This window comes from Amborella trichopoda, chromosome 10 (assembly GCF_054954075.1).
Source record: "Amborella trichopoda isolate Santa Cruz 75 chromosome 10, AtrichopodaSantaCruz75HAP2 v2.0, whole genome shotgun sequence".
Classification (NCBI taxonomy): Eukaryota; Viridiplantae; Streptophyta; class Magnoliopsida; order Amborellales; family Amborellaceae; genus Amborella; species Amborella trichopoda.
In genome coordinates this window covers 31,889,886-31,913,649 of record NC_142345.1, presented here as the reverse complement: position 1 = coordinate 31,913,649, position 23,764 = coordinate 31,889,886, and the positions used below count along the sequence as shown (strand labels likewise).

At 37.0% G+C, this 23,764-nt stretch overlaps 2 protein-coding genes across 20 annotated transcripts in view; both read left to right on the top strand.

Annotated features, from left to right (window-relative positions):
* Positions 1-2,569, top strand: part of EMB2729 (Alpha amylase family protein) — a 108,916-nt gene extending 106,347 nt beyond the window's left edge. For 7 of the 14 annotated variants that reach the window (XM_006856856.4, XM_088848732.1, XM_088848734.1 and 4 more), the window contains 4 exons: positions 7-92; positions 247-301; positions 390-635; positions 2,246-2,569. In XM_006856856.4, coding sequence (XP_006856918.2) covers positions 7-92; positions 247-301; positions 390-422 — 174 coding nt within the window. In that variant the 3' untranslated portion in view covers positions 423-635; positions 2,246-2,569. Of the gene's footprint in view, positions 1-6; positions 93-246; positions 302-389; positions 636-2,245 lie in introns of those variants that run through there. The other 7 variants (XM_020675045.2, XM_088848733.1, XM_088848738.1 and 4 more) reach the window with 3 other exon arrangements.
* Positions 2,570-9,482: 6,913 nt separating this feature from the next.
* LOC18446747 (ATP synthase F1 complex assembly factor) lies at positions 9,483-22,997 on the top strand. Of its 6 annotated transcripts, XR_002283127.2 has the most exons (9): positions 9,483-9,881; positions 9,976-10,054; positions 12,282-12,625; positions 17,641-17,720; positions 17,806-17,864; positions 20,724-21,097; positions 21,217-21,459; positions 22,582-22,683; positions 22,867-22,997. XR_002283127.2 is itself a non-coding variant. In XM_011629681.3 (6 exons), the coding sequence occupies exons 3-6, from the start codon at positions 12,314-12,316 to the stop codon at positions 21,026-21,028; spliced, it is 756 nt and encodes a 251-aa protein (XP_011627983.2). In that variant the 5' UTR covers positions 9,483-9,881; positions 9,976-10,054; positions 12,282-12,313; the 3' UTR covers positions 21,029-21,655. The 6 variants fall into 6 exon arrangements, 1 of the variants encoding a protein (XP_011627983.2); XR_002283126.2 differs by lacking the exon at positions 22,867-22,997 and having other exon boundaries at positions 22,582-22,805; XR_016041961.1 differs by lacking the exon at positions 9,976-10,054 and having other exon boundaries at positions 9,629-9,881.
* The last annotated feature ends 767 nt before the right edge of the window (positions 22,998-23,764 follow it).

Genomic DNA, 23,764 nt, shown 5'->3' with positions numbered 1-23,764 from the left:
CTTCAGATGATACTGGATACTGATGAGGTCAATTATGGTGGACTTGGTATTCTCAAAGCAGATCAGAAGGTTCAAAGATCCATTCCCAGAAGGTGTACCTTCTTTCCTACAAAACTCCCTTTCCATGGGGACCTCTCTCTTGGACTGTTGCATCATGACAACTATTTTATACAACTACAAATATTCTGAACATTGTTCTTTAGAGCTTATTTGCTTACAAGCTCTCTTTAAATACATGATTCACAGAGTTGATGGCCTCCGGAATTGTCTTGAGGTACCAGTGCCAAAGCAAAGTGCTCAGGTACTGGTTTTCTCCCTGGATTGGAGTTCTCTCATGAGAGTTTTAGTTTCGCTTGTGGAGATGCTGATGTGGGTTAATGTGACCGCAGGTGTATAAATTAACTCGGATTTTACGCATATGATAGCAATTGCTTGGACTTTCTGCTATGGGGCCTTTGGCATCATTTACCTGCGAGATGAATGCAGCCCTTGTTTAGTTCCCGAGGCCCTTGTTCTATTTGCTCCTGTCTATTCCGATATGCAACACATATGAGAGAGACACCATCCTAAATGAGCAACAAAGAAGCCCAAGTTTTCAGGAAAAATGATTCCTTGGCGGTATTGCATATGTTCAGGTAATTGTGTTCCGTGGGGAAGAATGTCCTTTGTTTTTCCCCATATTTTTGTTGTGTAGTGTCAAATATTTGCACTAGGACAATGTAGTTTCCTATTTCCTGTATTCAGTTCATTCCTGCAATATAAGAATTGTGTCATTGCATCCTCCATGGCTCTTGTAAAAGTTATCGAGATCTCAAGTGATGCATGGAAGCGAATGCATTTTTGTGAAAGCTATCGAAAGAAGCATGGCATCTTCACTTCATACAAATCGTTTTTGTAGGTTTTGTTTTGGACATGAGAATGGCTGAACCTTAAAATGCCGACTTGTTTTGTATTTTGCCTTTGTTCCAGGTTTGGAACTCCAAGTTCCAAACCAATAATTGGTTTAAAAATCCAGTGCTTGGAGTTCCAAACAAATCTTTTGGTTAAAATCTTACTAATATTAACAATAAGAGTAATGATCCTATAGAACCCTGCCATACCCCAATAGCATAGGACCCCTATGGATCACCGTTAGATTTTATTCCCAATCTCAAGATTAAAAAAAGCCATTTAATGCTCCTGACAAGCCTGACACCCAACTGTGATCCTCGATCTCTCTCTCGCCCCATTCCCCTCTCCCCACCCCCATTCGTTCTCTCTCTCTCTCCCCTGGCTGAACCAGGGAGAAACCCACACACCAGCAATCATGTCACCTCGCTGTTCATCTCTCTCTCTCGCCTCCACCCCTCTGTCCCTGTCTCTCTCTCTCGGCAAAACCAGGGCACCTGATAGCCTACTCTCACTCGCCTCCACCCCTCTCCAGCACTTATCTCCACCTCTCTCTCTCTCCCCCCATTTGCTCTCTCTCACCACCTCATCTCTCTTCCCCTCTCTCCCCTCGAGTTCTCTTACGCACATACGCAGGACTAGGAGAAGTTTTTGTTGCCCTTGCCCACCTGCAAGCCATGACTACGGTCCTCAAGCCTTCTTCTCTCCTTACTCGCCAGGTTCTCTCTCTCTCTACCGCTGTGCTTTAGGACAATTCTTTCTCCGCCTTCTCAGTCATCGGATGCCTTTTTTTTTAGGGTTTTCCATCTCTCTCTATTGTTTACGTCATCTCATTATTTCTCAGTGTTTCTCCATTGTTTGTTTGTATCTCTCCATTTCTCTATCCATGTTCAGTTTATTTGGTAAGAGTGATAAGAGTATCTCAGAAATATTTAATCTTTTGAATGGATTCTATGGAAAATCTTTTGGATGGACTCTGTGGAAATGGTGGATTTGTGATTGGGTTTGTTATCTTAGTTTTTTGTGTAAAAAGTGAAAACCTGATTAGATTAAATGTTCGTGACTGAAACATTCAAAGAAAAATATTGATATTTTTTTTTCCTGAATTCTGATAAATAATTTGTTTTTCTGTTGATTACTAATGGAAAAGAACAACAAATTTGTTTTCTTTAAATTGGTACATCCTATAAATTGTTGTGGTTATTTTCTTTCATTAAAACAGGGTAGTTCCCCTCCAACTTCCCATTTCTCTCTCTATGCAAAAACCTGATTAAATAGAATTTGGGTGATTGCAATAATCGAAGAACAGTTACTAATTCTTTTTTTTTTTAATGGATATATGTTTGCTTGAGAGCAGGAATAAGAGGTAAGAGGAAAGCCACGAATCGGAACAAGTGGAAGGAAGTGATTTCCTCAAGACCTTGTATTGTAGACTTCAAATTATTTTCACTCAAATCTACCAAGATTAGTTTCTTGGGTGGCTGCAATCATGATCTCTCTCTCTCTCTCTCTCTCTCTCTCTCTCTCTCTCGTATTACATGTAGACTGACAAGATATTTGTCTTGGACCATTTTGGGTGCGTTGAGCCTTTCTGGTCTTTGTTATATAGAAGCTTTCTTGTGGGCCTTTTTGGATGCCTTGAGCCTCTGACCTTTGTTATATAAAAGCTTTCTTATGGACCTTTTTGGATGCCTTGAGCCTTTCTCGTCTTTGTTATATAGAAGCTTTCTTATCTAAGTTCATGATATGTATGGATAGAATCAGTCTTTAATTCGTGCTTGGGTGTGTTCAGATTGAACCCGATTGTTTAACTGAATTGAATTCAGATCATTTAAAGCTATAGATTCAGATATCTCCCTCTCTCAGTGAAAAAAATTTACTTTGTGCTGAATGTGTTTGTGTATATTGATCTTATTTTACCTTTCTTTTTTGTGTATTGTCCTATTGTTCTCTCACTCAAAAACTTTGCTCTTTGTATTGTGAGCGTGTGTTCCATTTTTTTGTTTGTTGATAATGTTCAATTATTCTCCCTCTCGTCTCTCCCTCTTGTGTGTATGTGGTAGGTAGGTTGTTTTGGACCACCATCTCAACTTCATGCTCTGGAAATGGAGGACAATAACATCTCTTCAATATTCGTAATATAGGGCAATAGCTCACCAATTATCAAATTTCTCCCAAGTTTTTGAAATAAATAAAACATGTGCATTTCCGCTGCAAATTGATACGTGCATTCCGTTGTGGGGGAAAGAGGAGAGTGATTTCCACTAACTGATCATTAACTGCATTTCCGCTGCAAATTGCTTCAATGTCGAGAAAGGCAATTGGCACTACTTCACAACCATATCAAAGAGAGAAGTTACAAAAAGAGAATAATCAAGTTCAGGGATTGGTTTATATTCATTTGCTAGAAGTGAAGGTTGCATTGACACTCACGATTGGGAATAACATCTTTCTTATCCAAGCAAGTATTAAGAAGGAAAAACACCAATACAACAAGCATTATTCTCAATAGAATTACCAAAATGAACAAGTAATTCAGTTTATTGTACTTTCAAATAATTACTCATGAAATTGATACCGAGACAAAGTCCGGATCTCTGGAATATAAATCAAGAATCAAATTGGCCTGGAGACCATTAGGTACATATTAAACAAAGGAAAGGTTTCTATGCTTCCCCTACAGCATAGAAGTTCTATCCTTCCTTATCATCCAGCCGTCCAATTTTGATCGAGAAAGTCACTCACTGTTTGATCTTAGATCCGACGTTTGAAAGTATTTTTTTTTTTTAGTTTTTTTTATACAAATTGTATGAATATGAAATGTGGTATATGCCATCTTCTCATTGGGGCGCACCAATAAAAAATATTAGAATAATTTTTTGATAAAATATAATGATCAAAATACCTTTTGAAAAATTTAGGGGTATTTTGGTCATTTATTATATAGAAAATATTTTTTTATATATATTTTTCGTTAATGCAAGTTTAATAGAGGAATGGACGTCCAAAATTTGGTGCCAAAATAGTTTATAGAAAAAAAATTAAAAATACAATAGTGTAGAGATGTGACATTGTGATTGGGGCATTTTTAGCCCTCCATTTAGAATGGACTGTTGGATAAGGATGTGATTGGAGCAATCTTAGCCCTCCATTCAGAATGGACGGTTGGATAAGGGGAAAATAGAATTTCTATGCTGTAGGGGAAGTATAGAAAGCTTGTCCATTAAAAAAATAAAAAAAAGTAGTCTTGGACTGTTGTTCTTTATCGTGTGCTTGCATCTTTATCCTAGAACCCGGGCTTGTGCACTTATAGTACATCCTTCAAGAAAAACAAATAAACTTTATACGAATTGAGAGACATTGCAATGATAAGATAGGAAACATCACATTCCCACCAGTTATATAAAGGGTGAGGTCTACATGAGGCTACCTCCTTATTCTACTCAAGGCATGCTTCTAAAAGTTTGTCTAGAGGTGCAGTTTCAATGTCACCCAAATTAGAAAATTTAAAATTTTAGAAATCATACCGATAGAGCAATTGTGTGATACTTGAAATTTTTAATAAAATGGACTATCTAGATAACTCGTTACATAACGAACTTTCTTTTTTTACTTGAAACTTTTTGTTTTTTTATATTCATATATCTTAAGGTCAAGATGGTTGATTAGAAGGTTTTCAAATTTCAAGATGCTCTTTTTTATTAGACATTTGAGGTACTTCACACTCTTTCTTTCTTTTTTCTTTTTTTTTTTGAGTAATTCAGTATGGATGACAAGCCCATACCTATTTTTAAAATTGTTAGTGGTTTTTTAAAGCGTTAGGTGAAAATGGAAGCCTAAACCTTAGCTGGGTCACAAGTAGTGCAACTACCACGAAGGTTGCACTTTAAACATTTTTCTTATTTAAATACCGAATATCTTAATTAAAAAAAATTGGGTGCTTTTAAAATCACTCTTGGTTTGATGGGGGGACAAGATTGGAAATTGCTCATTCTACAACTGATGACCAAAGTGAAGTGCTTTATTCAATTTTCTGGATGAATTGGGGGAATGATGCCTTATTGTTCAAATAAAATTGCTAAATTTTCAACTTTGGATTTGATAGAATCTAGTTGCTTTTTTTTTTTTTTTTTTTTTTTTTGGGTTTCAAAATACTTTTTTCCTCCTTTTTTTTTTTCGACAATTAGTATTTCGCATGCAAGCAAGGTATCTTTCACGACACATATACAATCAGTGGTCCACCCGAGCTGGGATGTGATTCGCAGTAATTGCTCTAGCACAACCCCAACAATGCAATATCAAGTAATGATAATCAAACTAGCATCAGTTAAAAGGTGTAAACAGTAATGTTCTATGGTGTAATTATGGGCACTATGGAGTAGAGATAGCAAATTGTGTGGAACTTATGCTTTATTTTATGGTATTCGATTGGTGACAGCGAGATATGTGGGCGAGTATTGTGTTGTTGAGGGTGACCCTCTTAATGTTATTAATTGGTGTAAGAAGATTTGGAAACCACCATAGTATTTAAGGTTTTTGTGGCTCCATATAATGGATAAAGCTTTTGGTCTAGAATTAGAGTTTTGACATGTCCATAGGGAGGCGAATAACATGGCTGATTCTTTGGCAAAGTTAAGGGTCGAGTTTGAAGAATTCGTTGCCCATATGATTGTTTGCCCATATGATTGTATTTCAAGGTTATCTTATTAATGAAACCTTGTAACATTGTCATAAAATAAAAAGTTAAAAGGTGTAAACATTTGCTCCAATAAAATATGGGGTGGAACTGTTTGCCCATATGATTGTATTTCAAGGTTATCTTATTAATGAAACCTTGTAACATTGTCATAAAATAAAAAGTTAAAAGGTGTAAACATTTGCTCCAATAAAATATGGGGTGGAACTTGGGATTGATTGAGATGGATTTTACTAGTTTTGGAACCATATGAGAATTACTGCATGACTATTTTTAAAAGAAAAATTTGAATTTTGTGTCTTGTGACACTTAGAGCCCTTCAATTGTACAATTTCTATTCAATCTTGGGGCATTAGTTTTTCTAATATATAAATTATACTATAAATTGTAGTGATTAAATTTTCAAAATTTTGAGATCTAAAGGGTATCCCAAGCATGAGCCCAAAAAACTAATATCAAAAATCTTTTGGCTTAATTTATAGGTTGATGTAATCTTTTTCCTTAGAGAAAACTTGTTCGTTGTTTGGCATCTTATCACGATATACAGCACGGTGGATATAAACCCCTATTGAACTGGAATCAAATTCAACGGATCTAGAGGCACGAGAGGAGTTCGCTTTCTTCAAACTGTTAAATGCCTCCGTCTCGACAAAAATTCAAGGTACAAAAGGGTCCCAACGAGTACACTCCTAGGATACAGTTATATTGGAATACAATTCCTTAGTCCTTTAGTTGCACACTCATGATACCCATACAAAATCACAGTCTCAAAATACTTATATGTATTTCTAATCGGTATTATATCATTAAACAACGATAGGAAACATACTTCTCTCTCTTTCTACAAAATTTATTATCCAATTGGTATACTTCAATAAAACATCGATTGAAAACAACTTCTCTCTCGCTAAAAAGAATAGTCTTCTAATCAATAAAACAAAATTCGATTAGATACAGAACATATAAAAAATTTATCTATAAAATTATATTAGGCTTAAAATCTTACCAGATGACAATAAAACCATGCATCAGCATATTTCTTTATGATGGAAATAAGACAAAATCCATCATTCACTTCATTATGTCATCCATGCCAATTAGAAAGGAAACCGTCCATTCATTTAAAATAGCTCATGTAAAAACTCAATAGAGGGAGAGAGGTTTTGTACAGGGGCGAGGTTTGTATAAGGTATCAACGTTATAGTATTACAGTAAAGTGTACCTCAAAACTATATTTAACCTTGCGATGATATGAAAATCTATTATTGCTCCCAATTATGACATTTAAAGTTCCATAAATGGTGAACGATCAAGCATATCTATAAATACTTAAAATCTTGAAAATTAATGGTCCAGATAATGTATTCGAAGACGAACTATTTTAAAGAGTATAACCTTCATGGAGTGTTACGCGAAACGCTTACCAGGACAGTGAGCAGACGCACTTTGAACTATGTCCTTTATTAATTAGCCTCCCACATACCACACATTCTCTTTCAAAAAACTGAGGTTTTTTAAAAGTCTTGTGCATTAAAGTCATGTGTCGATCCTATTTTCATGAGCGTTCTAGGGAATGCCCAATTCTCGTAGGAAATGGCCTCCATTTCCACACTCATATAGGTGAATCCATAGAAGATGTCCTGCAGTGCGATACGCCACCCTAAGCTTTACCTCATCTAGGCAAATGGAATCATTAAGAGCAAAGATCATCCTCTCGATTCATTGTAGTAAATTGTACCACACAGCCAAGGATGAGGCATAGATTTTATAAATTTTCCAAACATAATATTTTGTGGTATCCACATCCATTAGATATCACACGAGCAACTTGTTTTTCCTTTTGAACCTTGGACTTGGGATCTCCTTATCCTAAGTAGGTTCTCATCATCGTGAGGCATTATACTGTTGGGCTCAATTCCATCCCTCTAGCTATCTTCTAGACTTAGTGCCATGTAAGGTCTTTTATTAATATTCTACCAAGTCCGGGGTAGAACTAATAGGGAGTAATGTTGTGACTCCATCATCAAGCAAAAGTCTCAAGCAACTGTGCCTCAAGTGGGTATGACTGAATTTGCCGAAATGAATCCCTAACATTTCGTTTGGTATAAAAAAGCTTCACGGTGACACTATATGAGACTGTAGGCATAAACCTTGAACATGTGATACGTCTACCATCAAGTCCTTAGCATCTTACCCTCTTCAGTATGGGTTCCAAGGCAATTTTCTCCAATCATTTGGAGATACAAGTTTATCTCTTGGAATCCCAAACATACACCCCCACCACAAGTGGAGATGCATCTGATAGTCATAGATCCATAAGACTCAAAAAAACATCATTGTACCTCTTAATACAGTAGATCACATACATTGTGTAGGTCATGGTATATAATTCCTTTCAAATATTTTAGGATCCTAAAAACCACATCCCAATGCTCTTAACCTAGGTTACTGGTTTATCTATCCAGTTGACCTAGAATAAAAGGTAAACATAAATCTTATACAAAATCATGCCTACTGAGGAGTAAATCCAAGATTTAACAAAATATCTCCGAATTCAGGAGCATAAATACAAAGTTAAAAAACAAGAAAGTAAATCCAAGATTTAACAAAATATCTCCGAATTCAGGAGCATAAATACAAAGTTAAAAAACAAGAAAGTCTCTGGGCGTGAATTTTAATTCAGATGTCCCTTCGCCAATTACCTTGGCAGAGATGGGGGTACTCATTTTATAAGACAATGTCACCCCAACCATTTCTATAGGTCCCAAAACAAGCTTCAATTTTAAGAACAAGTCCGGTGGCACTCCAATCCATCCCCTATTACATTGGCATCAGATATAATAACATACTATATTATCGATCACATAAGCCACTTTTGTTTCTTTCCAAGCCTGCAGAAATCCTGCATGTGATCGGACAACCATAAAATCAACAAATTCATGGCCAGCAAGCATACACAAATGGTTTGTATGTTACACACCTTCCAATTCTCTAAGAAATTCGAACCTCTATTGCCATCTTAAATAATGTGCATCATCAAAACTAATCTAGTCGTACACAGTCTTGGTTCTTATAGTTTAGCGAGTTATCAATAGACATCTCTAGAAGTAACCATGGTGGACAAAAATTCTCAATAGACATCTCTAGAAGTAACCATGGTGGACAAAAATTCTCATTTAACTGGGATCAAGTTCAGTGGATTTGAAGGCAAGAGAGGTGCTCGCCGTCTTCGAAGTGCTAAACGCCCTCGTCTCAATAAAATTCCAATATGCAAATGAGGTTTGGCGAATACACTCTCATAATACTACCATATCGAAATACAATTCCCTCATAAGATCTGTACAAAACCATAGCCTCAAAATAATGATACGTCTTTCCAATCGGTATTATATCATTAAACAACGATTGGAAACATACTTCTCTTTCTTTTTATAAAATTTATCATCCAATTGATATATGATTTAATAAAATATCGATCGAGAACAACTTCTTTTTCACTAAAAAAAATAGTCTTCCAATTAGTAAAACAAACTTTGATTGGGTACATAACACATCAATTTTTTTTATATAAAATTATTAAAATCTTAACCGGATTACAACAAAACCATGCATGAGAGGGAATATATTTCCTTATAATGAAACACATCCAAACAAAATCCATCATTCACTTCATCATGCACATCCATTCTAATCAGAGAAAATCCTTTATTCATTTAAAAGGGTGCGGTTTGTATAGAGCCGAGGCTCTAAACAATCAAATTAGAACCCACCTTCAAATAGTATCAAGAAATATGATTTGTTTTATGATAGTCTTAAATTATATTCTCATACTTAATTATAAAATTTAAAGCTTAAATCGAATGGATGTATAAAAATTTAAAAACCATGAAAAATTGACGGTCCAATGGCGTACGTAAAATCTCAAAAAGAGGGAGAGAGGGTCTGTTGTAACACCTCAATGCCACGTTAGAGTAAGAGTCGGTAAAAATGAAGAAAAACATGAAATAAAACATGTGTGGACTAAAAAAGTCTACTTTTTATAAATAGATTAGCAACAAATACGATGAATAAGAAATGTTTTGAAACAAAGCTTTTCCAATCCTAACAAAACATAGAGCGTAATCAAGAAGGATAAATTATAGTGCTATACCAGGGAAACAGAGTGATCTGATTTTTTACTCAAAATGATGGAGAGAGCCATGGTCTCTCTCCCCTACCCAAGCGCCTTTAATCTCTCTCTGCAGCCCCAATGCTGTACGCACTCTCTCTGTAGCTTAAGCCGTTGAAGACATCTCAGGTACGTCCAGTGATTCGACTTTTCATCTGTGTTTATCACTCCCATTTACTTTTTGCGATTCTTACTCGTCTACATGTACAACAAAATATGGTAGTGAACAAGGAGGATTTAGAGTTTGGAAGGGAGGGCGTCCACTTTTTCTTTTTTGGGTTGTGAGGGAGAGGGAGTTTTCGGTGAGTGTCTTTTTTCTTAATCTTCGTTTTTTCTTTATTTATTACTATTAATCTTCATCTTTATTGCTTTTCTTCTTCTTTATTAATTTTCATTTTTCTTTGTTACTTTCAATTTTAATCTCGGAGCTATGATTTTTTTTTTTGCATAGTATTAGAAATTATGCTCTGATTTTGTGAATAAAATGTATGGAATTATATGAGAAATTATGTTCTGATGTGATTATTACTTTCATAGTTGATTCTCGTGAATGAAATGTATGGCTTGCTATGTAATATTTTCAATAGTAGCTTTGATGCCTATCACGTGCTTGTAGATATGGTAAAGTGATCATTAGGTGCTTCATTGGTACCTACAAGGTGGATTTACAATGGTAATAAGACTTGAAGATAAATTTTAAGAATTTCATGATTGAGTAGCGATAAATATGAACAGCCATAAATATGAACGGTTGCCCAGTCCTTGGAATGTAGTAATAACTATATAAACAATAAAAACATAGATAATTTGTAAATATTTACGAGACATGAAGTAGTTAAAACATGTAGATCTTGCATAATGATTTTGAGGATTGATTCTCAATGAAATTCCAAAGGATTGTATACTTCATCAATTCTTGTATTCTTGTATACGTTTGTTCTATTTTCTGTTTGTTTGATTGGTAGAAATTTCATGGTTGATTAGCTATGTAATGCCACTTTGCTTTAATTGTTGGAAGACACAGGGAAAATAGTTATTGGACTTTCAAAATGCATATGTGGATCTTGCAAAATGAATATATATGTGGACTTTCCAACTTTCTAGGTTAGCAAACAGGTGAATTTGCTAGCAACAAATTTCCCCGGTTTTCACAGGCATGTTACTAAACAAGGGTTCTCAGTTTCCGGCAGCCAGTTTTCTACTTCTACCTCTTTCTCAGGCACCGAGATTCACAACTATCTCAGTTACCAAACAGGGTCTGAGGTCTTTGACTTTCCATCCTAAGCATGCAATGCGGCACTCCAAGAGACTTGTTTCCATGGAGCAAAACTGCCCCTTAGAATGTGACTCTCCACTAAGCATGAAAAACCGAACACCATTTGGTGGGCATTTTCCTTGGAGTCAAACAAGACAAAATGCGCTTTAGCACATAAATTGCAATCTCAGACAAACAAAACCCCAATAAGCCCCAATACATGACTCACTAAAAAACAATATATGACCCAATCAAAAAGCACTCATACATGACCCAATAAGCACTGAACAATCACTTGGAAATATCCACAAGCATATGATAGGCTTCAAGCTCCTCATTGATAAAATAAGGTAGACTTTGCAAAGAAAACAAAGATCTTGAGTTCCATTAATGATGGAAAGCGGAGATTCGTGAGGTGAAAATTAAATAGGAACCATGGAGGATAAAAGGCAAGGCTTGTGGAGAAGTAGGGACCTCGTAATAATGCACCAATTATATTCTCTCTTACACAATAACAGTAATGCATGGTAACTGAGAAAATGGGTTATTTTATCCAGTTTTCTCAATTGCCAAACATAGTCTAAGTTAAGGGTGGTAATGGGTAGGTGGTCTCACCCGGGCTCCAAGCTAGGGCCTGGGACCACAAAATGTGGCCTGAGGCCCTGAGGGTTATGTTGGGCCAAGACAAGATTGGCACAGTTCGACCGACCTGGCCCTCTTTTTTCTTTTTACCTTTCCTTGATTTAATTTTCTTTTTTATTTGGCCCGGCCCAGCCCTGATTGGGCTAGTGTCGGGCCTCAGCTGGGGCCCAACCTACCTCGGCCCTGATTGTGCTAGCGGCAGGCCTCGGCTGGGGCCCTAGCCCTACCCAACCCGAGGCCAACGCTAGCCTAAGTATATTCATTTTTCTGTAACACCCCTCTTTAGATGGCATAATTCTATAAAATAGAGACTATCCACTATGAAAAAGTATACAATGAAACCATTTGCCTTTCGTACAAGGAAGTCACAATTAATCTTGACCATATGTGAAATTGGGCAGCTATAACCTAGAGAATGGCCCATTTTGGATCGTTACCAGTACTTGTGACCTCCTTATACCAAGCATAAATGGTCTCATTGTATACAATTTCATCTATTATTTATCCATATGTTATACTAAATTTTTGAAATAGCCCATTCTCTCCTTTTCTCCCTTTCTATTTAATAATACTATAAATAAGGACATTATATAAGCCTGGTCCTAATGAACCTTTGTTGCTGGTGTCTCCAGTGGCCTTTTGAATCCAACTTAGGGCCATCAACATGCATCGGATATCAATGACCATCAAGCAATCTGTCGCTCATGTAACTCTGTCTCTCAGGAAATATCCTGCTTCTGCTGCTGCTGCTGCTTTTCATGGCTCAATTTGCAGTCCGCTACCTCCTTTGGGAACTGACCTTGTCCAGCAAGGGTTGCCCTCAGAAGTTGTCAAATGGACGTACCTTGGTGTCTGTAGAGCGTTGAGCTTTGCAACTGGATATTCAGCCCTTCAGCCCAAGTCCTTGGACTCCATCATCGACCTTCAGAGGGCTGAGACTTTATCTTCTGAGGATCTCATTACCATCTGGAATGAGGTAAATATTCTTCTCTTTATGGCTTTGGTTCTTTCTTTTATTAAACAATTGTAATTTATTTAGAACATAAATAGTTGAATATTTATTTTTCTGAATTTCTTGGAATTTATGGCCTATAATGAATCATGTCTGTAGGTTTTCTAAAATGCAAATGTGTAGGGACTGGAAAATGTTCAAGCATTTTTGTTTTGTTAAAGGCGAGCTGTTTTGTTCCTCATCCGAGTTGCTTAGAAGCTGGAACTTAAGAGTCTTAGATTAGTCAGAAGCATTTTCTGTGGTTTTGGATAGCTTTCATGTTCTAACAATTACCAATATTCATTGATGTAGATGGTGTTGAAAATTTTCTGCTACATCTTACTTTTTCCTTTCAAAAGATTGAAAGTATTTTCGGATTGTTGGATAAAGTTAAGTTCAATTTTTAGTTAAAGCAGAAAGGGTAACCACAGATTGTGCTCTATTGTGAAATAATAGTATAAGAATTACTCCTTTTATATTATTTGCAAAAACGTCATTGGGGTTGCAAAATTCATTGCTGCAACAGCCCCAAATGCCAAGAAAACATTTGATGAAATGCTAAAAACGATCTAAAATGCGTTTTATTATGATGTAAATCTTGTCAGTGACAAACACCTGGTATACCCTAATCGCTTTTTTTTGGAAATTATCAGAAATATACCTTAATTTGTCACCTAATCGGAAAAAAACCCCCAACTTTCATAAACCTTGTCCACACCCTTTTTCCTCAATTTTGATAATTTTTTTACCAAAATAGCCTTCACAGTAGTCGTATTACCGTGAAGGCATGATGCATCACGGTACTTAAAATTGACGTGATAATTATTATGATAATTACTGTTAAAAAGTTACCGTGATGCTAAAAGGGCTTCATGACGACCCGGTTCAGATTATGTCCTAGAGCCTTGGCCTCTGCAATTCTCTGTTTTTCTCTCTTAAATTTCTTCTTCAGAGTGTCGAGTCGATTTCGACATTGGGCTTCAGCTCTTGGAATTTGAAGCTGAAACCCTCTTCGAGACCTCGGCCCACTCATAGCAGAAGCTTTTGCACCCATGTTGAAGAAACCTCTCACCCCAAGCTTCCAATAACACCATATGCCGAGCAGAACTCCGAGGGCTTTTTTGAAGCTTCAAACAAACGTAATGCATTAGCTAGAGTGAGAGCATCACTGCTAGGGTTAGAGAACTTCTTTCTAGATGCTAAGCCCTCTCATTCGTCTTCCCCAATTTCGCCTGAGCATTACCCATGTCATCACCCAATTTCTTTTTCTCTCTATCCCTATCCGTATCATGGTGGTCCATCAAAAAGGATTGATGAGCTCAGAGCTGCTGCAGCTGCAGCAGAAAGCTAGAACTAGGTTTGCTCTAGCATAGCCTGATTTTTTGTTTATAATTTGAATAGCTTGTTAAAATCATACGGGAATGGCGAGGGCTTATTGGATAGCGAGCCATGGCCTTCCCGAGAGACGTAAGTCTTCCCTTGCTATCCGGTGCATCAAGGACTTTCAAGCATCCTTCAGCTTCTTCTAGAGCCAAGCTCTCTGGAGGTGTAGGAAAAGGGAAATTTGCAACGTAAAAGCAAAGAAAGGACAGTTAATTCATAGGCTATATTACGAAAAATTAATACATGGGATTTTTAAATAAGAAATAGTCGAGCTCCACAACCCCGTGCAATCACCAAATTTGTGACTAGGGCGCCTTTGGAAAGACGTAACTGGACCTCTCTCTCTATGCATCTTGTTCTTTCTCAACACTCAGCACTCTCATGGAGAGATAAATGACCAATCTCTCTCTTCCCCCTCCTTTCCCCACCCAAAGTTGTTAAACAAGGCTTGCAATCCGCCACTTTCACTCACCTTGCTTTCTCTAAGAGTGCACTCACCCCCTATGAAGAAATCCTCTCCTCCAGTTGATGGTCTTCCTCCTCCTCTTCCTCTTCTCCTGATAATTACGGTAAAAAACTCCCATGATGCTAAGGCATCATTAAGTACCGTATAATCTTTGAAAGTCATCACGGCACTTGAAGTACCGTGGTGCATCATGTCTTCATGGCAATACTACTGTGAAGGTTATTTTGGTTAAAAAATAAATAAAAAATGACAAAAAAAAAAGGTATGGATGAGGTTTATGAAAGTATGGGATTTTTTTTTAATTAGGCAAAAATTAAGGCATATTTCTGATAATTTCCCCCATTTTTTTAATGGCAAGAACAACTAATTCTTCATTGAGATTTGTGGGGATATTCTAGCATGGCATTCCTAAGGTTCCCCTTTCTATGGTGCCATTATTTCTTCTTAGATGGGATTTCTTTTAACTTGTGTGATTGGGTATTGTGGTCTGCTTTTGGGTAAGGAGAAGGGCATTAGACTGCTAGTAAATGGATTAGGGGCTTTCATAGCCTTGGGGGGACTGCTTTAGGCTGTTACGGTGATAATTTTTATTAGTGAAGGAGGATCCGAATCAGGCTTGGGTCTGACAATCTTCTGACGTACTAGTGGTTGGATATAATCCAATAGCTTACTCCAGGGTGTGAGTGGGTATTAGTGCCATCCCTCTCCGCATGCCTCCAGGCTGCATTCCCCATGGTTTTGTGAATTAAAGTTTTGTTGGAAACTAAAAGATTAACCCATATTTACTAGCCCTTTGAGGAGCATTTAGGAACATATTAGAGTGGGGTCGGTTGGTTAAGAATTCTAGTATGCTACCATTCTAGAGCATTGGACTATTCTATGGTTGAGAGCCTGGTATTAATTAACCCAATTTTTCAGATTCTGTCTGGCATTGGAAGACAATAATAGATATAATGTATACATTGTTTACGTTCATGTATTCATATCAGTTTAGTTGATGCTGTTCTTAAACTGATATAGTCTGCAAAGTAGATCTTGATGAATGATGTGTTTTGGCATATTTCTTGAGTAGGACAAATTTGTAATATAGACTTAGCAGGTTGCCGGGTTGGTACGACTAATCTGAAAAGTGATTCTGACCTGCCAAAACATTTCCTTGATATTTTAATTAAGATTCAGCTGAGTCTGGGAGTCCAACTTGGCCGAGTAGGACCCTGGAGAGTCTCATTCGTAGTCCTGGTTTTCAAAGGGTGATATAGACTCTACATTTATTCTTTTTCGCAATGTTTGTGATTTTATTGGTCTAACTTTTCTTAATATCATAGAAATGGATGAATATGAATGATCATCTAATATCATTCTTGCACAATTCTGGATTCTATTTTTTTTTTCTTGAAAAATTTATGCAGGACATCTTGACATCTTCAAAAATATCTAATTCTAATTTGCAAGCTGGTTGTTCCGTAGTGCTATAGTGGGGAGCATTGTGGGTGACTTGTGAGTTTTCTCACTATTAGTTAAGGAACTTTGTCTTGGCACTAAGCTGCAGGAGAACCAGTCCCCTTCTCAGGTCTTTGTTGGCTACAGTGTCGGTTTTCTGGTGTGCATTGGTTTGGTACTATCTCCCAATGAAATGGGGTATTCTCTGCTTCACTTGTCTGAAGGACATGGGTGCTTCAAAGTATTGTGGGGTGCTGACCTTTTGGGAGTTGCTTAATTCATTCCTGACAACAGTTGAGATCTTAGGGTACATTACATTGCTTTAGGTTTTGTAAGAGGAAGATGTATATTTCTCGAGGAGTTGATGGTCATTTTCTGGGGGGTAGGTTGAAGGGTTGATGCTATCAATTTCGCAGAAGTCTCATTATGTTAACGATTAGAAAATGATTTTTTTTTGTTTCATCTGGAAAAGCATGTGCTGCTGGCTCTTGTGTGAAAACATGTACAAATGTCTACACAAGTTAAATTGCGAAAACATGTACAAATGTCTACACAGGTTAAAGTGCTAAAACATGTACAAATGTCTACACAAGTTAAAGTGCGAAAACATGTGCACATGTCTACACAGGTTAAAAGAATAATCTTGAAATGGAATATAAAGCACTACAAATGGAAAAAAATAGGTGGGGGGAGGGAGGCGTTGAGCAGGGAGAAGCTTCTCAGCCTCAGTTACCTTGCTCTTGTAGCTCTAAGTTGTTCCAACCATGCTGAGGCACAGGGTAACTATGCCCCAATTCCAGTTAACCCACAGTGGTCGAGGAGCTACTAGAATTACATGAAGTAGCAGAAGAACCTTTTGAAACTTGTGTGATTTCTACTAACACCCCAGTGATTGGAATATGTAATTGGATCAGAAAACACATCTGATCATACCACGTTTATGCCTCAGTATGCCCCCCACCCTCCTGTGGCCTGGGCTCCCTAAAAGGCTCCCATGGAAATTCAGCTTTAATGTCTCTAGAGTAGGTGAGGCCCCATGAGCAATAGGTCTTAGGGACTGAAAATCTGAAATACTCTCTCCTAGCTACTGTCTTCTAATCCCTACTTGGATTTTTCTTCTTCCTGTAACAAATCATTGTATCATTTGGTGGTCTTACTTCTAACGAAGCAGTCATCAAGTATTCTGTTAATCTTCTCCACAGTCAACATCTTAAGGAATGCCAAATGGAGCAAACTTTAAAGCATCTATTCTCTTTGGGATCTTGACGTATTCAAGAAACTCATAAGAAGATAAGTTTAAGAAACGTCAATGTAGGAAATGGTTATCAGCAAGTTCTTCCACCTAACTACACAATGTATTCCATGGTGAAGACCTTGGGATGATCACCTATGGGTAGTTTGTCATTTGTAGCTGATCTCTTGAGACACTCAGGTGGGAACTGCCAATTCTCGAATATCATTGATGGAGTTATCATTGAAGGTACAGCCTTTGAATTTAGTAATGTTGTTCTATATATAGTATTATTTTTTGGTTAAATTCATATATTATAATTGTTCATTTTCATTTATTCTATGAGGTAAGATATCGTGCCATAACCATTCCAGTCGTCTGTTATAAGTACTTCTGAAGTAATTGTCTTGTAGCTTACAGTTTTGAACTCTCAGGCTTAACCTAATGGAATAGATTTCTTGTTCATGACATATTTTACAGTATCACTTGGGGCGAGGTCATATACACGCGTCCATGAAGAGGAGCCTGTATAATTTGCTTGTGCAGCGAACCAATCCTTGGTGATTTACTTTTTAAATTTTTCTTTCATTAAAATGAACTGCATTTATAACCGTACTGCTCATGACATGCTTCTTATTTCTGTAGCCAGCACTTTGTAGTTCCTTTATGGAGAGGATCTGGATACACAACCATGTTTGTCCAAGGTGACCTCTTTATCCCCTTCAACCATATCATATTGAGGTTACAAGGACATTGTAGGAATGAATCTAAAATGATTTTTTTTCTTTGTTTACGTGGAAACATATTCCTTTTCCTTGCAGAAAACAAGCAAACAATTGGTGAAAAAGTGCTACTCCACCCTAAAGAGCCTAAAATATTTGCATCCACTTCTATCATGATCTTTACAGACACTCAGGAAACCATATTCCAGGAGTAGTTTGATGTCCTATTTGCATTTGATGTTTCACGATTTTTCAGCCACCTAGTTGAATCCAGTGAGTTTCAGTAGTTGTCAGTTTACTGCTTGTGTGATCTGGGTGCAAATTATGTAACATTGTGACTTTGAAACCTTAATTCCAAACTGCTTGCTAATTTAACAGAGTGCTTGTAGGGCCCTCTTTCCTACATCTGGATATGCAGACAGTGACATTTAGTGAAGTTCTGCTTTCCTTTTAATGGCTTCTTTAAAATCAGATCAAGTTTCAACTTGTATATTATGACTTCCTCCATGTGATTCCCAATTCTTCACCCTTGATCTTGGATCTACGCATCGGCGACCTTATATGATTAGGCTTTGAGTTTTTTTGCTAATTCATGCAACTTCTGTGGTGCCACCCCTGCTACTTTTAAAGAAACATGACTGAGTTTCGTGAGAAATAAAAAGTAAAATACTACTAAATAATGTTTATTAAAACTTATTATAGATGAAAAAACCGATTCTTGTTATTTAGAAAATTTGTGAATACTTTTAGAATTTGGCTTTTTTTAGTAGTTCAAAGGATTTATGAAGGCTTAGGTTTTCTTTCCTCTTTTTCATTTTCCCTCTGGAGTATTTCACGTTCAGTTTCCTCATGTCTCCTCCCAATGTGGTAGTATTGGGCTCTCCAGGTCGGCTAGACTTGATCATGATTATGCTGACTTGTCCCTTGTTGAGGTCTTTTCCATATAATGTTGACCTTGGCTAGCCAAATTGACTTGCAGGGTCTTGGATTCTCGACCAGTATACAAGTGCTCTACATGTATTCTCAAAATGTTCATATATGACCAAATATGTATATTTTGTACACTAGATTAGCATGCTTTCTCTCTCTCTCACTCGATGTGAGTAGTAGATGACATTTATATCCATTTATGTCTATAAAGATTAGCATAAAGTATATGACCAAATATGTATATTTTGTACACTAGATTAGCTTGCTCTCTCTCTCTCTCTCTCTCTCTCTCTCTCTCTCTCAATCACCTGTGCATGAATAAGGTTAAATTTTAACTTGAGCTAAACCAAATGAATTATCTTTTCAAGTAGATGACATTTATGCCCATAAAGATTTCTTGTATTCCACGCATGGACAGGCATAATTTAATTTATATATTTTCAAGTAGATGACATTTATGTCCATAAAGTATAGGACCAAATATGTATTTTTTGTACACTAGATTAGCATGCTCTCTCTCTCTCTCAATCGCCTGTGCATGAATAAGGTTAAATTTTAACTTGAGCTAGACCAAATGAATTATCTTTTCAAGTAGATGACATTTATGTCCATAAAGACGTCTTGTATTCCACGCATGGGCATGGCATAATTTAATTTATCAAGTCTTTTCAGTTTGCTCGAATGGGAACCATTTACATGCTCCGCAGGTCATGGTTCAGTTTAAATGTCTCAAGAAAGGATTCAAGGTCTGACTTTCTTGCAAAGGAAGATACCTTTCCTCTAGTGCTGCCTGTTGGTAGATAACTATCAACTTCACAATCCACGTCCATATTTTTTAAAGATCTTTCAAAGTGTCCCAATTTCTAAATCAGTGTCATATTTGTTCAGCCATAGCCAACTCCAATTAGTTGAGAAAAAGTTTTGATATGATGATGATTTGTCTGGCCAAATCCACTCAAACCACCTTCCTTCATAACTGATATCACTACTTCTGCTAGTAGCAAAGTAATTTGGTTGAGCAAATAAACTACTAAGAGTCTCTATTTATGGGAAACTATACAATGATCTGTAGGACCATAGAAAAATTATGGTCACAAGTGTGTCGTTGTCCAATCGATGGATATATGATGATGAGCATACAGTATATGTCATTTGGTCGTCATGTTCTTGTGGATTCCACTATCTCCAGTCCATCCATTCAATAGACGACACATATGACCCTTATACGGTTGTACCATATATTTTCTATGGTTCTGTGACCATGGCATAATTTTCTGTGCTTATTGAGTATCCCGGTTTATGGAACAGGCTTCCTTTATGGTATTTTATTCCAGTATTTGCTTCTTGTATTGTTGAGTTTTTTTTTTGGGTGGATCAGTGGGGATTACACGCTCCTACCTGTTTTTGGAAAGAATCAATTTTTTTTTCTTTTTGCTTGTTCGCCACTTAAATTTGTATCTGCCTCAGAATGTAGTATAGATGCATGTCTTTGCCTAATTAAGAAGTTTCCAAATATAATAGTATCCGATGATGAACGGCACTTCCCAATGAACCTTCTTGCAAAATATGCCCCCTAAGAGACTGGAGAATATAAACGACAGTCCTTGTATTTTGATCTCAATGTGGGAATCCGAGATTATCTACATTTAAGCAGGATCTTATTAGTCATCAGCAACCAGCAATAGAAATGTTCTTAAGCAGGTTATACATTCTAGACTCCATTTATCCTGTGCCTCTATGTGGATATATTCTATGGATCTGTACCATAATCCAATGCATTATGTACACTGTCTCCAGAGGGGAATCCATAGTCTGTTTGTACAAGTACAGCATACCGTATTCCATATGATTATGTAATTTCACTTTTGTTTTTTGTTTATATATTAGAATGAAGATAATCTCATTTTGCAGCACGGTTACCCCACATGCTTATCACTGGTCTTGAGGACTACAAGGCAAGAGGAACGCAAGCTGCTCCATATTTGACAGTGACTTATTATACAGAATTCGCTTCAAGCAAGGATGTGGTGCTCATACGTGGGGATATTGTGCTCCCTAGCAAGCTCGAGGACGAGGAGGGAAGGAGGCTTCTTGAGACCATGCACTCATTCTATTTGAATGATGAGCGTTACAAATTGGTCGAGCGTTTTAACAAAGACACTCATGAATTTGAGTTCAAGGATGTCCTACGAGCACTGGATATACCTATTGGTTGATTGATAGCTGGTTCTCAATGTTTTCTCAGCATGTATTACAATTTTGAAAGATCAAAATTGTTTTTGATGGTATCGTATTCTTAGATCTTCATTTTAGTATGTTTGCGATAATTTAAATTTAAGAAGCTGATGATAAAATAACAGAGTTTTATGTATCTGACGAATTTTTTGTTTTTTTTGTTGGGCAGTGGGAGCAATCGAACTCAAAAGACTGCAATTGAGAAAAAATCGCTTTCCTGACTGATTACTTGTTCTTTTTTGTTGGCTTTATTTCTTTTTCTTTTTGAATAGTTCTTTGGCGTTAAATTTATTTATAGCTTTTCTTACATTAGTTGATCTCCCTTATTTTTCTGTAGTGATTGTGACCGGACTGAACCAGTAGTCCGACCGGTTGGACCGCTGACAAGTGCTTCGGTCAATTTAGTCCAAAGGTAAAAATCTGGTCAAATCAGGTTTTAACTGGTTCAAGCAACTAAATGTGGTTGGACAAAAAAAATTGATACATTGTATATTGTTGAACTATTATATTTCTTTTATTTTATTTTCTTTTTGTAACAATCGGATCCCTCTAGTTTTGCTGCTGGTTGGATCATTTTTCACCAGAAAAAAAAAACGTTTGATGGCCAATCCAGTCCTGATAACACTGGTCGTATCTCCTTTTGTTTTTCCTAAATTTTTGGCCTTTCTGGTTTCGTGGTTGCCTTTTTTTTTCTTGGGATTTCGACCCTTAAGGTTTACTTCACTACAGCGTATAACGTAGAGCACGTTAAACAATTCCTTGCATAAAAGACATACTTTGGTGATTTTTTTTGGATTGAAATTATCGACCCATTTTAAATCTTGCACATGTGCATTCTCCTCTTTCCAATAGTCAAATTCAGAAAAAAGAAAAAAAAAAAAAACAAGTAGATCAAATTACACTCTATATATGGTCAAGAGTCTCTCTTAACAATGAACTAAATTGTCCTTTTAGTGAATTTTGAGATTAAGGCTTTTACAAACTCTTTTTTCTTTTTCAAAATTGTGAATGCAACGATAACAAAGATATCTACAAAATTTGAAAAAAAAAACATCAAATCTAAATCTAAGCATCTTGTTAAATGAATAGCCTAGGGTTAAAAAAAAGAGAAAGTATCTCCGTAGACCCTGATTTTTAGAACAGTTTCCCAATATGCTCTGAACTCTGAACACTATCTTGCGGTATTAAAGTTTTCAAAAACGTTTGTTCCAACCCCTTCAACATCGTTTGATGCTTTTAGTACCAATTTGCTATCCTAAATAAAATCCTAAATACCAAATGCACCGACCCTCTCTCTCTCTTTCATTTTACCCCCTATCTTAATTCTCTCTCATAGGCCCTCTCCCTTTACATCTTCTTTCCCTGAACCTCTTTATCATTCTCAGAGCCTCTCTCCCCTAAAACCCTCGCTCTCTCTCTCTATCTTGTCTCTCTCCCCCAGCCCCCCATTTTCTCTCTCTAATCTACTGCTCTTTGATACAGAAAACCTCGTTCTATCCAAATTTTCATGGCAGATTTTCCGTTGATTTTTCAGGTGTAATGGAGCAGCACACATGGTCTTCACAAGTCCCCATTAATGGAGGGACAATATATCTAGAAAGAGATATGAGGTTCTCTAAAATTTAGAGGGGTTTAGGTATGGCCCAGTAGCTTAGTGGCAAGGTCAAGAGTCTTCTTTAGGCTTGGGAATATGATTGTTTTTCATCAAATCTCTTTAGGCTTGAGAATATGATTGTTTTCCATCTTCGTGTTCTCTCATTTCTGTATTTCTTCAACGATGGTTTGCCAAAGCCTCACCCTTCATTCACTAACCATTTAGAGAGAGAGGACGAAGAAAGCACCAAATTGGTCACAAGACACCAGTAGTTTCTTGTCCATGCCGTTTTTTATATTCTCCAAGGGCCACAAACTCGGAGTCAATGGCATTTATGATCTTCACCTTCTTCGGCCCCTGCCATCTTCACCTTCAAATCCACAATCACCTCCGTCTTCATCTGATTCAGGGCCTCTGATATCTCTGCCCTCATCGCGTTCATCACGGCTGCAGCTTCCTCCTCTTTTACCTCCTTTGATGGCGATGATGGGGAGAGTGAGATTAAAGTCGAAGACTATAGCTTTCTCCATTTCAATGAGGGCAGGGCCAGCAGAAGTCGGTGCTGCTAAGACGGCGACCCTGCTAGTTTTAGTGAATGGGTTTTTTAATGTCAATAACGAGGTTCATCAGGAAAGATAATTTCCATCAAGGTATCTTAGGATTTTTCTTAGTTCAGATGAAAAAATAACCGGAAAATGAGTCATGCTTTGATTGCAGGCTTCTGGGTCTAGGAGTAGAGAGGGTTTGAAGGGAGGGGGGGTGAGTGAGAGAGAGGTTCAAGGAAGAGAGGGCAGGGCAGGGCATGAGAGGAGACAGGTTGGAGGGAGAGAGAGAAATGAGATAGATCGTGGGTGCATTTGGGATTTACCTGTTGAGGGGGTTGCAAGAAACGTTCTTGAAAACTTTTATGTCACAAGATAGTCTTCAAAGTTCAGGGGACACTAGGAAACTGTTCTAAAAAATAAGCTCTACGGATATATTTTCGCTTAAAAAAAAAATGTTTTGTGTTTTCAAATTTTGCTTTGTGAATAAAAGAAGTGCATATTTAAAAGCCATTTAAATAAAGAAAAAGTTTATATAGAGCCAAAGCTTTAAACCAATGGTTTAAAAAATAGATCGGTGC

Excerpts from the sequence above, each read along its gene's own strand:
- LOC18446747 (XM_011629681.3), top strand. The coding sequence starts at position 12,314 with ATGCATCGGATATCAATGACCATCAAGCAATCTGTCGCTCATGTAACT. Across the intron at positions 12,626-17,640 it reads TCATTACCATCTGGAATGAG|TATCACTTGGGGCGAGGTCA; the intron begins GTAAATATTCTT and ends CATATTTTACAG. Across the intron at positions 17,865-20,723 it reads CACAACCATGTTTGTCCAAG|CACGGTTACCCCACATGCTT; the intron begins GTGACCTCTTTA and ends CTCATTTTGCAG.